This window comes from Globicephala melas, chromosome 15 (genome assembly GCF_963455315.2).
Source record: "Globicephala melas chromosome 15, mGloMel1.2, whole genome shotgun sequence".
In the NCBI taxonomy this organism is placed as follows: Eukaryota; Metazoa; Chordata; class Mammalia; order Artiodactyla; family Delphinidae; genus Globicephala; species Globicephala melas.
In genome coordinates, this window is record NC_083328.1 from 25,115,382 (window position 1) to 25,133,216 (window position 17,835).

Below are 17,835 nucleotides of genomic sequence, written 5' to 3' on the forward strand. Positions count from 1 at the left end.
AACAGTCCCATCAATCCTGCCACATGGCATCCCTATTCCTGCCTGACCTCCCCAGGCCTCTGTCTTCCATCACACCTACCAGTGGGTAAACACCACATCATCCTTGAAGTGCAGGAATTCACCAGTGGAAAGCACATGCAAACACCTTCCAAGGGAACAGAAGGCCACATATTTTATCCTAATGTAGTCAGAGGCTTCAGTGTCTCGGTCTGGGCCAAGGTCCCCGACTGACCCCTGGGCTCATCTGTTTCATGCCAAACAGCTGAACCAACACTGTCTCTGGAAGCCCATCATCACCCAAAAACTTTATGGCAAATTCAAGGTCAAGAAAAGCCAGTCCCACTCTTAAACATCTCTTGCTGTGGGCTCCTAACGGAAGCCAGGGCAGGAGATGATATTTGAAGGGTTAGCAGTGAGGGTGACAAGCTGGAAACTGCAGGTTTTGTCAGAGGATCTGATGTACAGAGCAAAGGGTTACGGGGAAAGGGGGAAAGGTCCCCTTCGTCCTAAGTGTAACACAACCCACCGACTAAACCTTATTGCCTGATCCTTCTGACTGCAGATCTTTTCCTATTTAAAAAAAATGCAATCCAAATGCCTTGAATTTCTGTGTGATTTGCTATCACTTGCATAAAAGTAAAGTAAATAGAAGAGATGGTTACGTTTGATTACATTTATTGCATATAGTCAATGTTATGCTGGTATACATGCAGGCTCTCTCTGGAAAAACACAAAAGAAACCGGTATGGAGAGGGAAGCTAGGTGATGGGGGTCTGCGGAGAGAAAGAGCAGTGCCTTTCACTGCAGACTGGTGGTTCTCAACTGGGGGACATTTGGCAATGTTTGGAGACAATCAAGAATTGACTGTCATAACTGGGGAGGTGGGGAGCAGAGGTACCACCTGGCGTCTAGTGGGTAGAGGCCAGGGATGCTGCTAAGCATCCCACAATGCACAGGACAGCACCACCACCACAGACACAATGAATTACTGGGTCCCAAACGTCAGCAGCGCTGGGGCTGAGAAACGCAGCTGCAGGCCCTCTGTGGAACAGCTTTAACTGTTCTTACCACGCGAATGCATTACTTTCTGTTTTTAAATTAAAATGTATCATATATACAATAAGGACTATTTAGCAGTCGTATTTAATACATAGAGACTATTGAACAGTTTTAAAAAAAAAAGAACGAACATCCTCTCTACCATCCAGTCTTATATTTTTACTTTTGAAAAAAACCAAGAGAGTCGCTAAGGACCTGGGGGAAAGCTGGAGAGACTGGAGTATGAAAAGAATCAGACAGCAGACCCTTCCAGCCTGGAATGCTGGAGGGGAGCTGGAGGGGAGCTGGAGGGGAGCTGGAGGGGATCTTAGGGAACACTGAATCTCAGAACAGCTAAGAGACGTCTCTGCTTGGGCCAACTCCAGTCAATTGGCAGCGGTCACCTGGAGGGTTGCTTGAACGTAACTCAGTGGGAGAGAGCACCACGACAGACCGGGGGTGTCTGCTGTGGTATGGGGGCAGGGGAGGGCAGGGCCCGAATGTCACGTCCCTGGGGCCTAACCCCTTCATCTTTCACGCTCAAAAACCCAGAGGCAGGGAGGTGAAATGACCGCTGCAGGTCACACCATGAGCTGGCAGGAGAATTCAGCAGGGGTCCTGACTCTCAGCAAAACATTCCATTCCTCTAAGCCAGGGCTCAGCCAACTATGGCCTGTGGTCGACCCATCTGTGTCTGGGCCCGTGAGCTTAGGATGGATTTTATACTTTTAAAGGATCAAAAAAAAAATCAAAATATTTCATGACACATGAAGAGTGTATAAAATTCAGATTTCAGTGTCTATAAAGTAATGTTTACAGGAACACGGCCACACCCATTCATTCCGTGTTATCCACAGCCGCTCCTGCACTACACCGGCAGAGATGAGCAGCTGCAACAGAGGTCGCACGACTCAACACCCAAAATACTTGCTAGCTGGTCCTATACAGGAAATGTTTGCTTACTCCTCCTTTTTCCCAGTGTTTCTCAAACTTTAATGTGCATACAAATTACCCAGGGGGAGATTGCTAATACTCAGGTCTGTCTTAGCCTGGTCTGGGGTGAGGCCCGAGAATCTGCATTTCTAATAAGCAACCCTGTGATGCCAGTGCTGCTGGTCCATGGGCCCCACTGCTGAGGACAAAGCGTGGATCCCAAACCAAGAGCATCAGCAGCACCTGGGAACATGTCAGAAATGCAAATACTCCGGGCCCACCTAGACCGACTGGATCTGAAACTCTGAGTGGGGCCCAGTGAGCTGCATTTTAACAAGCTCTCCGGGTGACTGGGAGGCCCACACAAGTTTGAGCATCACTGATTTCCACCACACTGCCTTGTGTTCCGGTTAAGACTCTGGGAGACATTAAGCTGAGCCTAAAAAAATCCAGTGTCAGAATGGATACACTTTGACAAACACTGAAAAGGCAGGAGTTTCCTTCAACATTCCACCTGCAACTCCGCTGTGATGAAGCGGATGGCAGCCGAACAGAAAATTGTTTCTAATTTATGAAAATGTGTGGTTTTAGTCATAGGAACTTCCCATAAGAATATATATTTGCCAACATAGCTAAGTAATACTTATTAGCACAACATTTTTTAAAAAGAATGACATAGTTAATAATATAAAGACAGAGAGAAAAAATAAACATGGGCGGGGCATGATCTGAAGTCCTCCATAACCATGCTCAACTGTCAACTGAGCTTAAAGGGTTTCCACAGTCCATACTGTCTCCTGGTTTGGGGCCAGCTTTGGAAAACAGTTAACTCACACTATTGTCTTTAAACTTTTCAAAGTTGGCCAGCTAGGGGTAGACCCATTACAGTACCCCAAGACACGTATATGGGAACATTCAGGGCAATGTGGGTCATAACTGCAAAGAAGAGGGACCAGCCTAAAAGGCCAGCAACGAGAGATGGGTTAAGTCAACTACAGCACATCCATGCTCTGGACAAGCACACATCATTAAAATAGACGAAGCAGGGCTTCCCTGGTGGCGCAGTGGTTGAGAGTCCACCTGCCGATGCAGGGGACACAGGTTTGTGCCCCAGTCCGGGAGGATCCCACATGCCACGGAGTGGCTGGGCCCGTGAGCCATGGCTGCTGGGCCTGCGCGTCTGGAGCCTGTGCTCCACAACGGGAGAGGCCGCAACGGTGAGAGGCCCACGTACCGGGGGGAAAAAAAAAAAAAAAGATGAAGCAGATCTGAACACATGAACTGAGAGAGATTACATATCAAGTCCAAAGGTCTAGAACACCATGTAAGTATGAGTCCATTTGAATATATTACAAATATTTTTAAAATATCTATATGCATAATTTTCCTAAAAAGACATACAAAACTGTCACTTTGGAGGAAAGGGACAGATGGAGGGGAGGACAATATACTTTTCATTTCATAACTTTCTGTACAGTTTGAATTTTTTTTCAGTGAATGACAAATATTTGTTGAGCGCCTATTATGCACCATTTTAGGCACCAGGATACAGCAGTGAACAGAAGAAATCCCTGACATTCTAGTGGAGAGAGGCAGACAATTCATGAAATAATAGGTGACTTTCAGAGTATGTTTGGCATTGCCACTTGAAGTGTGGTCCACAGGTTACTGCCAATCTGCGGTTTGTGACCAGATGACAGTAGATAAGGAGCTGATACCATAATGTAGCTCAACTATGGCAACAAGCATGCATGTAGTTCAGCTGACATTTTTTTTCTTAGCAAGACTTTCTCGGGACTTCCCTGGTGGCGCAATGGTTAAGAATCCACCTGCCAGTGCAGGGAACATGGGTTCAAGCCCTGGTCCAGGAAGATCCCGCATGCCGTGGAGCAACTAAGCCTGTGCGCCACAACTACTGAGCCTGCACTCTAGAGCCTGCGAGCCACAACTACTGAAGCCCGCGTGCTTAGAGCCTGTGCTCCACAACAAGAGAAGCCACCGCGATGAGAAGCCCGCGCACCACAACAAAGAGTATCCCCCACTCGCCGCAACTAGAGAAAGCCTGTGTGCAGCAACGAAGACCCAACGCAGCCAAAAAAAAAAAAAAAAAAAAAAAAGACTTTCTCAATGAAGGAAGCAGACAGCAGAAGTTTACATTCCACCACAAACTTCTCATCTTATCGTGAACCTGTAACAAACAGTTCCTGAACTAGCTACTTTGAGTATCCCTGGGCTGGAAGCTGTAAATGCTGTGAATAAAACAAAAGGTGGGAGTAGCACTATTAAAAAGGAGTGGTTGGAGAAGGCCTTGCTGACTTGCTGAAACAGTGACTTCTGAAAAATATTTAGGCATGACAACACAATAAAACATCAAACAATGTGGGCCAGGATAAACCTGGCTTCACTCACCAGGAAAGGTGTGCAGACCCAGGTGAAGGTCCCCACGGCGGCCAGGTAGGCAGATTTCTTCAGCACCTTCAGCTCCTCCTGCCTGATGGCCAGTACCTTATCTTTGAATGCCAGCTCCCAGGCGTAAAGTTTTAGCACTTTGATCCCATTCAGAATTTCATTCATCAGCTTAATCCGATTGTCTTTGCTCTTCATGTGGGCCACCTTCGAAGAGAGGAGCAGTCAATACCACACCTGGGGGCCGGCTGCTCACTTCTGGCCCTGGCATCAGACCAACACTCAACAACCCCACCTATTAAAAATGGGCCGTCCTAAGGGTGGGAAAGCTGGCCTGCAATCCCTATGAACCCTAACTCTTGACCCTGAGAGCACTCCAAGGGATTCTTTTTTCAAGGGAAAAAAAACTGCTTCGAATCACATTAAATTTGACATCAGAGAAACCTCTTAAATTCAGAAGGGAGGAAGAGAGGCAAGAAAAACCTTTCAGGTATCCAGGGAGGAAGGGGCACATGCCCTACTCTGCTGATCTAAACCGAGAGATGATATTTTTTTTTCTTCCATTTTCTTATTTTCTTTATTGCTTTTCAGGCAGTACACAGTTGTTAAAATGCTGAAGTGTTTCTGTACCAGCTAGCACTGGTTCTGACCATTTGGGTGCCCATGCTGCAGAGTTGTTAAATATTTTTAATGCCACCTGGCATTTTCCTTACGCCAGGCACTTTTCTAAGCTTTTCAAGTGCATTTAGTTCTGCTCACGAGAACCCTATCATTAAGTGTTATGTCATTCCTGGGTCACAGAAGAGGACAGTTTAAGCAACATGAGGTCAAAGCCAGAGACTGAAGCCATTTCAGAGGTGGGCCGTTCAGGGAAGAGGCTAAGAGTCGACACAGCCCCATGCCCCTCCCACGCGTCTCCTCCCTTCTCCCCAAACCTCATTCCAACAGCCCCACGTCCTGCAACTCTTCTCTCCTTCGGCATCACCAGCGCGGCCAAGCTCTCTCATTTGAAATTCCACAGGCACATCATAAACAGCCATCAGTGGGGGAGCAGAGGAATGAACTCTGGCCTGTCTCTGCTATGGACCATCAGGCACGAGTTCAAGACAATGAAGTCAGACCACATGGCATGCTGCAGAAAGATCCCCCAGGCATGGTGTCGGACGATAAAATCACTCTGCCAAACAGCCCCGTTTGTGTTAAAATATATATGGTGATAACACCACGACACACACACACATATACACACCAAGCCTAACTATAGAGTTAGTCCGATCTCTATATAAACACATCAAAAGTTCTAGAAGGATTTGCTTCAGTGTGTTAAGAGGACAGGGAAGAGGGGCTTCCCTGGTGGCGCACTGGTTAAGAACCCGCCTGCCAATGCAGGGGATACGGGTTTGAGCCCTGGTCCGGGAAGATCCCACATGCCGCGGAGCAACTAAGTGCGTGCGCCGCAACTACTGAGCCTGTGCTCTAGAGCCCGCAAGCCACGACTACTGAGCCCACGTGCCACAACTACTGAGCCCGTGTTTCACAACTACTGAAGCCCGCATGCCTAGAGCCCGTCCTCCACAACAAGAGAGACCACCGCAATGAGAAGCCCGCGCACCACAAGGAAGAGTAGCCCCCGCTTGCCGCAACTAGAGAAAGCCTGCGTGCAGCAACGAAGACCCAACACAGCCAAAAATAAATAAATAAATAAATAAAATTAAAAAAAAAAAAAAAGAGGACAGAGAAGGGACGTGCCCTTTTAATCTATATACTTTTGTATTATTTGAACTTCCTTTTATAATGAAAAGGCATTCACTCTGTTACTTGAGTATTTAAAAACTTAAAAAATACGAAGTATCTCTGAAAATAAAGAGTTTAACCCTGCGACCAGCATAAGGAAATGGGGAGAAAAGCAAGGGGTGATTTTTGCTCAGCTCTTGAAAATGCACACACACAGAAAGGAATACACCCGTGGGAAATAAGGAATCTCTTGGAGGCTCACAGATGGGACTTCAGTCACTGGCCCGTGAGGTCTAACTATTTCGGGAGCTCTCAACCTCAGCGACCCAATGTAATAACCTGGGAAGCTTTAAAAACTCCCAATGCCCAGGCCTCACCCACATTAGATGAATCAGAATCCCTGGAACTGGGCCTAGGCATCAGCATTTGTTAAAGCTCCCCAGGGGGTTCCCACAGGCAGACAAGGCTGAGACCCCCAAGGTCTGTGCAGAAGGAACTCAACTAACACCCAAGTGGAAAGGCCTTAGGCAGGGGTGCAGCTTGGAGCCCTGTGCAGACACACCCCCTACCTGGTAGGTCTTGGTCTTCATGGCCATCACTGCATTGAGGGGAACCATGAAGATCATCACAGCCACTCCAGCCAGAACGGAGGGGCCCAGGTTCTATGGAAGGAACAAGAACAAAGGCCTTAGCACGGGGCTTCCACGGGCTGAGCCACCCAGTGTAGGCACATTACTTTTCAGATTTATCCGGGAGCATCCTTTGGGGTCCCACAAACCCTGTAAGAACGTTCAAGGCCACAATCCTTTATCCGAAACCCTTGGGACCAGGTTGAGTTTTGCAAATGAGAGCTTAAGGATTTCAGAAAGGTAACAGGATGTGGAGCAGAAAACAGTGAACATGGCCCACCTGACGGCTTATCTCGTTCAAAGGTCCTTGGCTGGCGCCAAGGTGCTTGGATTTTGGGAGGGTTCCCACCATTCTCAGAACTGGTAAGAGTGACTCACTGCGCCTAAGCTGTTTGCATGAACTCACTGCGCTGGTTTCTCCTGATTAACCCCTTTTCCCTCTGGGAGTCTGGAAGTTTGGTCTGTGCCAGGCAGAGGCTGCCGGTGTGACCAGCCCCCAATAAAAATCCCGGGGCACAGGGTCTCTCCTGAGCTTCCCTGGCTGGTACCATTTCACACGTGCTGTCACAATTGTCACAACTCGTTGCTGGGGAATTAAGTGCATCCTGTGTGACTCCAGGGGGAGAGGACTCCTGGAAGCTTGTCCTTGGTTCCCTCCGAACTTTGCTAATCTTGCTGTAGTAAATGATAGCTATGAGTCCTCCTAGCAAATCACGAACCTGGTGGGATCTCGGGGACCCCTGACACAGGTAGATATGCCTGTATATCGCACCTCCACAGGGCCCTGGCACAGTGCTCCAGAAGCAAATGCGATGATTTTTTTCAGTAGCAAAATAGGAATATTCCCATGAGAGGGATAATCAAAATTATAAATCACACATCAGTTCAAGTCAAATCTTGCCACCAAATAAGTTAAGAAAAACTTTCAATTTTCAGAGCTCTTTAACTTGAGGACTTGTAGATAAGATGCTGTAGACTGTTCTATTATCGCATTTGCAGATAAGGAAACTGCATCTCAGAAAGGTTAAGTGGTCATGACTGAGACAAGATACAGATCAACATTTTTCAACTTCCAAGTTACACAAATAAAAAGAGACAGCCTACGAAGTCCGTCCAGTGCACACTTGCTTAGCTGAGACGGATGGAACTAGAGGGTAAGCGTGTTAGTCCCTTCCAAGGAGTCACCCTCGGGGTCTCCAGTCCTAGTTACCAAAAATATGCTGCCACCGCTTGTTTCTGTGACGGATCTCTGCCCAGTGAAGATTAATCCACCTGTAAGCATGAAGGTGATTTCTACCAACAATCGAAAGCATTGGGAATCAATTCTGAGAGCAAATCATAGTAACTAAAAGATACCAAGCACGTCGCTGTACCATGTACTGTTCAGGGAACACTACCTGTGCTAATTCATTCAATTATTCCAACATCACTATGATGAGGTTCCCTTATTATTACCAGTCTACAGATGAGAACACCAAGGCTTAGAGACGTTAAGTAATAAGGTCTGGAAGAGGCAGGATCTGAACCCAGGCAGCCTGATTTCAGAGCCACGCTGTCCCCCATTATCTTATGTCATGTTCTTGATTGTCAAATAGAGAAACCCTGGTTTTGGTCTAAAGCAGCGGTTCCCAACCAGGGAGGACTATTCCCCCAGGGGACATGTGGCAACATCTGGAGACTGTCACAAGTGGTGGTGGGAGTGTGGGGGAGGGGAGGTGGGGTGTTATTGGGATCTAATGGAGAGAGGCCAGGGATGCGGCTAAACATCCTACAATGCACAGGACAGCCCTCAACAAGGAAGAATTATCCGGCCCCAGATATCAGTAACACATTCAGCGACTCTCATCTAAAAAAAAACAATTTTGTAGTGGATCACAAATCAACCCTGAAGGCAATTCTAAAAGAAGTGTTCTATAGCAGCACTTTCTGGGGAAGCAGATGCCCCAAGACATCTGCTAGATGGAAGAAGTCCATCTAACTGAGAGGGAAAAAGAATCAGTGGAAGTTGCATTTGTCACAGGCTTGAAGTTTGGGTGGGATTCCATCAGTAGGGAGGAAACAGGAAAGGGAATTCCTGGTGGAAGGAAAGACACGTGCAAAGCCCCAAGAGTAGAACAGAATAAGGCACATATTAGGCTATAAGCATCTTTGCTTGTCATCTTTATATTTTGGGAACTGCCCTTCCCCGTGTGGAAGGGCTGTCAATCACACCTCCACCCCTTCCACAATGAGAGAGAGCATGTGACCCAGGGTGGCCCATCAGAGAACTCTGTCTATTTCACAGTGATTGGCTCAGGGATGTGAATAGGACTGTGCCGAGCCCATCAGAGTGCCCCCTGGGACCCGGCTGAGACAAAGAGGAATGCAAAAAGGAATCTCTTTTCTCTGGCACCACTAACTGTGAAGATGATATAAGCCCAACACTATGGAAGCCATTTGAAGAAATCCCACTGAGAATGAAGTCAACTCAGAGAAACACAAGGCTAAGAAATGATAAGAGCATGAGACTGAATTCTTACAGCACTGCTTGAACTCCTGGATCCATCCCTACCTGAAGCCAGACCCTGGACTTTTCAGTTACATGCACCCATAAAATTCCCTTTATTTGCTTATATTACTCTAAGATGCATTTCTATCCCCTGCAACCAAGAGACTCAACCAACATAACCTGGGACTTGTGAATAAATGAGTTTGGTTAGCATTTGGGAGGATACAGAGGGAGAAATACAATGTATGTCATAGGGTTGTTAACTGCATACACTGTCAAGAAGAGACAAATGCAAATGAATACCATGCCACCCTAGAGAACATAACCCAACAACTGAAGAAAGGAATAAAATATCCAGGAACTGGCTGACAGGCCAGAAAATAAAATGTGAATGACGGCAAGAAATGCCAGCGAGCTACAGAGGTTCTTATCACTGACACCCACTCACTCGCCCCCAATGCCCACACATGGAGGCCCCTCCCCACGCGCCACGGGAATGACATCAAACACACACCAGCCACAGGAGGTAGAGGGCAAGGATGACTTGCAGAGGAGCTGACCAGATCATGTTAATGTACGTGGCCAGGTCCATGAACCTCTGGGCATCCACAGACATGAGGTTGACGATCTCCCCGACGGTGGACGATTTTCTGGCTGAATTGGTGATCACCAGGGCCTGGAGACAAAGGAGAGGGAAAGAGGGTGAGTGTGACAGGCGACGGCCCAGCGCCCTCCCTCCGGGCCCACGTGGAGGAAGGAGACAGCTCAACAGTCGAGAGGCCACTGCTCTTTTCTCCTCTCCTGGCGGCTTATCTGCCTTCCCAGCCCATATGTCTCATCACAAAGTCCACTCTCTTATCGACAGCACTCACTGCCTCCCCATCCTGAGCTCTTCAGTATGGAAGGGACCTCAGAGGTCGCCTAAACCAGGGCTTCACACACTTGAGTGTGTACGCACCCCCAGGGAGTTTGTTATCGTAGGACTGGAATAGGGACTCTGCATTTCTAACAAGCCCCCAGGAGATGCTGACGCTGCTGGTCCCCAGGTCACCCTGAAGGACCAAGGTCTCAGCCAGGGTTTCTCATCCTTGGCATTACTGACATTTGAGGCTAATTCTTTGAGGGCCCGTCCTATGCCTTTTAGGATGTTCGGCAGCATCCGGGGCCTCCACCCACTAGACGCCCCCACCCCCAGCTATGACCATCAAAAATGTCTCCACACGTTGCCAAACATCCCCTGGAGGGACACACATTCATCCTGGCTCTCGACGGCTTCACGCTGTCACCTGGGGAGTTTTAGAAATACTGATGCCTGGGTCCCACCCTCAGAGATCATGACTTAGTTGGTTGGGGTGTAGCCTGGTCCTTGGAAGTTTCTGAGGCTCTCTGGGTGAGTCTAACTTGCAGGCAGGGCTGAGAGCCCACGATCAAGTCCATCCTTCCTGACTACCTGCTGAACAGTCTCTTCTTAACCCACGTGGCCCAGAGGCTAAGAAATGAAGGGACCGAGGAGGTAATCCAGGTCCTGTAAGGCTGTCCGTGCCCAGATACCTGCTGAGTATCTGTCACCCAAGGAACATACCATCTGCTCAGTTCAGATGGAGGGTTAGAACACACTCACACACAGACTGTTGGCAGCACAGCACGGATTCAAACCTGGATCTCCCCAAATCAGGCGCCATCTAAGAAATTCAATTACCCGCAGCTGACCCCAGGGCCCTGGACATGCTGACCCCAGGGCCCCGGACATGCTGACCCCAGGGCCCCGGACATGCTGACCCCAGGGCCCTGGACACGCCGCAGGCTCGCCCTCGGGATCAGCTTTGCTAAGCCCTCAGGCCTGATGGTCGCTCCCTGCCGCCCGCGACCACTCAGGCCACCATCATGCCACTGCTCCAGAAGCTGGGCCTGAGAGGCGACCCGGCCGAGCCCCCACGGGTTCCGCGGCAGCAGCGGGAGCCACGGGCCCACCTTCCGGTACACAGCCCCGATGACGGCGGTCTTGATCCGCATGCCACTGACGAAGCAGATGTGGAAGTACTGGTGCAGCACGAGGGTCTGCAGGCAGGCGCTGACGAACAGCAGCGCCGTGTAGAAGTAGCCCTGCCAGTCTGGGGCCTTCCTGTCGTTCACGAAGCTGATGAGCAACCTGTGGGGCAGCAGGGACAGAGCCCCACGTCAAAGACCGCGAAATGCGTGCACGTGGGGACAGGTCCTCTGGCTTCCGCGGGTGACCTTCTCCTGAGCCAGGCAAGGCAGGCACTCTCAACGCCAGTGTTATGGACGGGAAGCCCAACCCACGTGGAGATGCCCATGCCGGGGTGGGGGTGGGGGGTAGTAATCACGGCAGGGCGCGCAGCCCCGGGCTTCTCGCATTGATTGCTCTGCCTCATCACCCAAAAGTGACCAAGTAGAGAGCACAAGGGGCAGAGGGAGGGAAAGAGAATGAACATGTGGCACCAAAGAGACAGACAGGAGCAGGGAGGGAGGGAGGTAAAGAGAGATGACGTCCTTTCCGGGTTTAGGCTGCAGCTTTCATGCAATCTGACATTTCCCTGCTTTTGGTTTCCCAAGATAATCCTCTATCTTCCCCCTTTTGGCTTCAGGGGAGCTTGGTAAGGTTTCTGTTACTTGCAACCAACGTGTCCTTAATTAAGACGGTTGTATTAAAGCAAAGCATCAGGCAAAGCAGGTAAGGAGGTAGCGGCCTGGCCCCGTGCCCTCGGGAGCATGCCACGTGACCCTAAGGGAGGGTGAAGGGTGTCGCAAGTGGAAGGTCAAGGACGTGAAGAGCTGCCCGGCTGAGAGGGAAGAGGCCTTACTTTAAGATCTCTGGGCCGGTAAACATCATCAGGTCGTGCACAGCCTTGAACAAGAAGCTCATGAGGAAGTAGGGCCCAAAGGTCTTGTATAACACCTTGAACAGGGACGGGTTCCAATCCTTCTGGGGGGACTTGATGATCAAAGCCTCGGCCTCCTCGTTCACATCCACCTTGGAACTCCCTTTCGGCTTGGCGGGATCCTTGGAGGAGTACACGATCTTCACCGGCTGTCTGGAACACAAGGAGCAAGGAGCAGTTGTGGGGTCTGCCAGACACTCAGTCCACCGGCCAGGAGAAGGCCCCCCCAACAGGGAGGCCTAGCCAAAGAAAACCAGTCGCTGCAGAGAAGCAGCTTAGCACGGTGACTCTGACCACAGACTCAGGATCCTGGCCAGCTGTGTGACTTTAGGCAAGTGCCTTAACCTCTCTAGGCCTTAGTTTCCTCATCTGTACAATGGGGAAATAGTAGGACCTACCTCACCTATACATGACTTAATACAGGTAAAAGGCAGAAAAAAGTGCCAACCCCAAAATGACCTACAGATTCAGTGCAACCTCTATCAGAATCCTAGCTGGCTCTTTATAGAAATGGAGAAGCTAATCTTAAAATTCATATGGAAACTCAAGAGATCCAAAAGAGCCAAAACAATCCTGAAAAAGAAAAGCAAAGTTGGAGGATTCACATTTCCCGACTTCAGAACTTACTATGAAACAACCATAATCAAGACAGGCATGAGGTTGAGCATATACAGAGATCAATGCAACAGAATTAAAAATCCAGAAATAAATCTGATTGATTTTGACGAGGTTGTCAAGGCCGTTCAATGGGAAAAGAATAGTTTTTTCAACAAATGGTGTTGGGAAACTAGATAGCTGCAGGCAAAAGAGTGAGTTGGACCCTTACTTCACACCATATACAAAAATTAACTCGAAATGGATGAAGGACCTAACATAGAGCTAAAACTATAAAATTCTTGGAAGGCAACAGAGGGGGCAAAACTTTAGGACCTTGGATTTAGCAATGGATTCTTAAATACGACCCCAAAAGCACAAGCAACAAAAGAAAAAATAAACTGAACTTCATCAAAAACTTTTGTGCTTCAAAAGACACCACCAACAAAGTGAAAAGACAACCCACAAAATGGGAGGAAATATTTGCAAATCAAAACTCTGATAAGGGACCTGTAACTAGAGCAAATAAAGAACTCTTACAAATCAATAAGAAAAAGACAACCCAACCGTAAAAGGCGCAAAGAAGACATGCGAACGGGGTAAGCACATGTAATGTTGCTTAACATCTTAAGTCATCAGGGAAATGCAAATCAACACCAGGATGAGATACTGCTTCACACCCGCTAGGATGGTTATCATCAAAAAGTCAGATAACAACAAGGTCTGCAAGGATGTTGAGAGATCGGAACCCTCATACATGCCCCCGTGAAGTCCCCTCCCACTTGTAACAGGATATTGCAGAAATGATGGAGACAGAGTGTCATTCCCAAGATTAGGTTGCAGAAAACACTGTGGCTTCTTTCTTGCCCTCTCATGGATCATTCACTCTGGGCAAAGCCAACTGCCGGGTCAAGAGGACACTCCACCAGCCTCCTGGAGAAGCCCCCATGGTGAGACCTTGCCAACAGCCAGCACAGTCTTACCAACCATGTGCAATGTGGAAGCAGATCCACGGCCCCAGTCAAGGCTTCAGAGGACTGCAGCCATGACAGACCCTGAGCCAGAACTACCCAGCTAGACCCATCCCAGACCCCCGACCCAGAAACCCTGTGTGACATAGTAAATGTTCATTCTTATTTAAAGCTGCTACGTTTGGGAGTGACCTGTTATGTAGCAACACATACAGCTTCCCTCTCCCAAAATGCAGTCAAAGCAACCTCCTCAAAAGGCCAAACGTGGGCTCCATCCCTGAAATGTGCACCCAAGCTTCATCCCCATCGTCCACCCGACACAATCGTCCACTGCATGAGCTCACTGAACATCGTTTAATCACAGGGGATTCTTGCCTCTCCCATCTAAGCCACATCTGACCATCTGGACCAACTGAAACGCCCTCCTGGAGACCACAGCCTCCCAACCTGCCTTGGAGGAGACGCCCTCCTCCGTCCCCACTCCAAACCGTGGGCACTGGTCTGGGCTCTGTCAAGTCGGTATCCTTCCCCTCGATGCTCCTCACCCCAGGAAAGGACCAGAAACATGGGAATCATCCCTGAACCCTTCTCCTCCACGCTCCCAGCTCTAGTCAGGCACGTGTTGTGTCCATCCCACTCCCGGGATGTGTGCAGTCATCCATCCACGCTTTCCATCGCCACAGCCTCTGACCCATGCAAGTGACCATCGCCAGGGCCTCCTCCCCACTCCCCCCATTTCCTTCCACTCTCGGTCCCTAACAACCAAGTCCCTGCACGGCAGCCGGTGGGATCCTCCTAAAGTGCATCACCCCAACCTCAGCGCCACTGCTGGCCTCCCACCGCATCCAGAATAAAATCTAAAGTCTGGGTGAAGGTGTAGAATTTCCTACGGCTGCTGCAACAAATTAACACAAACTCAGTGGCTTGAAACAACACAAATTTAACATCTCATAGCTGTGGAGGTCAGAAATCTAAGGTGGCTCCATGTATCTTTGGGACCTGTCAGCTGTGGAAGTCTCCCTTCCTAGCCATGGAAGAGCACATTCTTGTTTATTGGAAAAGCTGTCACTATTTAACTGGTATCAGATTCTGACTGGCGCAAGTAACATTCTTCACTTCAAAAACCTGGAGGGTACTGGGTTATTGGGCAAACATCTAACTACTGTTCAAATGTTTCTAGGAAGCTGAACTAATTGTTCCAATGGATGATGGAAAATATAACAAAATATCAAGATATCTAAAGCAATATGGACGAAGTCTTATTTAGCATCCTGTAGTACACTGCCAACTGTCATTTTATTTTATTTATTTATTTATTTATTTTGCGGTACGCAGGCCTCCCACCACTGCGGCCTCTCCCGTTGCGGAGCACAGGCTCCAGACGCGCAGGCTCAGCGGTCACGGCTCACAGGCCCAGCCACTCCGCGGCACGTGGGATCCTCCTGGACCGGGGCACGAACCCGCGTCCCCTGCATCGGCAGGTGGACTCTCAACCACTGCGCCACCAGGGGAGCCCCACCGACTGTCATTTTAAATCTCAAGTACGGTATTTAAATGGAGAATAAAGGAGTGCTTCCTTGCTATATAAATAAAATGCTTGATTTGTACAGATTAAAAGAAAAAAGAAATCTAAGGTGGGCCTGCAGGCTCCATGGGAGAATCTGTTTTCTCCTTTTCCAGCTTCTAGAAGATGCTTACAGGGACTTCCCTGGTAGCGCAATGGTTAAGAATCCGCCTGCCAATGCATGGGACATGGGTTCAGTCCCTGGTCCGGGAAGATCTCACATGCCACAGAGCAACTAAGCCCGTGCACCACAACTACTGAGCCTGTGCTCTAGAGCCCGCGAGCCACAACTACTGAGCCCGCACACCACAACTACTGAGCCCATGTGCTGCAACTACTGAGCCCGCATGCTGCAACTACTTAAGCCTGTGCGTCTAGAGCCCATGCTCCACAACAAGAGAATCCACCACAACGAGAAACCCGTGCACTGCAACAAAGAGTAGCCCCCCCTCACCAAAACTAGAGAAAGCCCGCGCAGCAACAAAGACCCAACGCAGCCAAAAAAAAAAAAAAAAAACCAGCCCACACACCTGGGCACGTGGCCCCTGCCTCCACCTTCCAAGCCAGCCGCTCAGCATCTTCTCTCTCTCACCTCCTCCTTATAAGGACCCTTGTGATTATGACATCAGGCCCACCCCAATAACCCAGAAGAGTCTCCCATCTCAAAATCCTGAACTGAATCTCATCTGCAAAGTCCCTTTGCCATGTAACATATTCACAGGTTCTGGGGATCAGGATGTGGCCATCTTTTTTTTTGGGGGGGGGTCATTCCACCAACCACAGAGGATTATTTCTATTTTTCGTGTTGTCAGTGTCACTGCGTAAACTCTTTCCCTGCTCACTTTACTGACTTCCCCTGAAGCTGGGATTCTGGCGGGGATTTTTAGTATGATTTCATTCAGCACACACATGCCCTCTTGGAAAGGAGGACAAGAAGGCAGGACCGGGGGGCAGGGAGTGGCTGAGTCGTTCCCCCCTCCGCATTCATTTTCTGCACCACGTCCTAAGCTGGGCCCTGGCCCTGGGCCTGGGCCTGCCTGGGCTGCCACTGACCCAGGCTGTTTTCTGTGGCCAGGAGATGGGCGGCCAAAGGGCCAGGGAGAAGGTCTCAGGAGGGCAGAGAGGAGGAAGGCTCAGGCCTGGGGGGAAGGGGTCTAGAGAAGTGGAAGGGACCAGCTACGGCCGAGTCAGGAGAGAAAAAATACCCAGTGAACAAGAGCCCTCCAAGGGAAGCTGGCGCTCCTGGAGGGTGAGGAAGACAGCAGGGCACCTGAATGGTCTGGCTGGGAAAGAAAGGAAAGTTGGAGAGGGAAGGTCTGAGTCAGAAGAAAACTGCTCAGGACAGGGGAACAGGAAGGGGTGGGGAAGCTGGAGGCTGGGAAGAAAAAGGAACTTGCTCACCCAGGGGATTTCGATATGGGCAAAGGTGCCCATTGCTCTCTCCTCCACGAATGCCCTGCTCTGGGCCGGGCCCTGGGGAGAGCCCCACCATCGAGCAGCCCCGTGAGAGAAACAGATCAGCCGTGTGAGGGGGGCTATCATGGGGGCTTCCTGGAGAGGGCGACATCAAAGCTGAGACCTGCATGATGAGGGATCGAGTCCACTTGGGGAGGGAAAGGGTGCTCTAGGCAGGGGAAACAGGATGAGCAAGGCCTGGAACGAAGGGATTTTGAAAAGAGGTGAGGCAGCCCTTCCAAGAACCCCAAGTAACCAGAGCAGGGCTGAGAGAGCAGACTGGGAGGTGCGTGAACCAACCAAAGGGCCATGAGGAGCTACTGCAGGCTTTGTTTGTCATTTGTTAAACAAATAAGATCTCTAATGTTGAGGCAAAGGCAAAAACCTCAAACTTATAAAGATCACAGCTCAATTAAAACTAAAATTTCTGGATGTACTCTGAGCACTGTCTTTGATCCATGATACCCCGTATAATACGGAAGGGCAGATTTGACCTACAATTGCAGAGAATGGACTTTACACCCTTAACGCACATTTTCATTCTCCTCAGAGCTCACAATATACGGGATAACAGTTTTGGAAACCACAGATGGGCATGGCAGTCACCTCCCCGCTCCCACCCCTCCAGTCCCGCAAGGAAAGTATAGCCCTGACAGGATTTTGACTGTGTTGGGCACAAATACAAACGACTCAAGATCATTCTTTCCCTTTTTGTTGTTGTCGTAGAGTGCTTTTTGTTTCTCAAAAACAGGCTGTCAAAAAAAAAAAAAAAAAAAAAAAACAGGCTGTCAAGGGGGTTTCTCACCCTCTGATGTCACAATGACTGGGCCAGAAACCAGACCCTCTTTGAGTACAGGACCATCCCAAAGGAACAAGACCCTACCAGGCATCCATGTAGGTGAAGAGCCTACTAAAATCACCTAAGTCTATGGGGGGTTTTGTTTGTTTATTTGTTTGTTTTTGCCACCACCGACGAGAGCTTGTGGGATCTTAGTTCCCCCACCAGGGATCGAACTCGCGCCCCCTGCAGTGGAAGCACAGAGTCTTAACAACTGAACTTAACAACTAACAACTGGAAGTCCCCAAATCACCTAAATCTACACTCTTAACTCCAGCTTTGGCA

At 49.3% G+C, this 17,835-nt stretch overlaps 1 protein-coding gene and 1 non-coding gene across 5 annotated transcripts in view; one reads left to right on the plus strand and one right to left on the minus strand.

Annotated features, from left to right (window-relative positions):
• ABCC1 (ATP binding cassette subfamily C member 1 (ABCC1 blood group)) overlaps positions 1–17,835 on the minus strand; it is a 130,393-nt gene that overhangs the window by 50,809 nt on the left and 61,749 nt on the right. For 3 of the 4 annotated variants that reach the window (XR_009559211.1, XM_030884056.2, XM_060285799.1), the window contains exons 8-12: positions 12,051–12,281; positions 11,200–11,377; positions 9,743–9,904; positions 6,681–6,773; positions 4,381–4,584 (exon numbers count right to left, since the gene is read on the minus strand). Coding sequence is in view for 3 of the 4 variants with exons in the window: in XM_030884056.2 (XP_030739916.1) it covers positions 4,381–4,584; positions 6,681–6,773; positions 9,743–9,904; positions 11,200–11,377; positions 12,051–12,281 (868 nt within the window). In the remaining variant the exon portion in view is untranslated. The remainder of the gene's footprint in view (positions 1–4,380; positions 4,585–6,680; positions 6,774–9,742; positions 9,905–11,199; positions 11,378–12,050; positions 12,282–17,835) is intronic. The other variant, XM_060285800.1, reaches the window with a different exon arrangement.
• LOC115867694 (small nucleolar RNA SNORA24) lies at positions 14,674–14,804 on the plus strand. Its single transcript, XR_004045232.1, has one exon. It is a non-coding gene; the product is annotated as a small nucleolar RNA SNORA24 (small nucleolar RNA).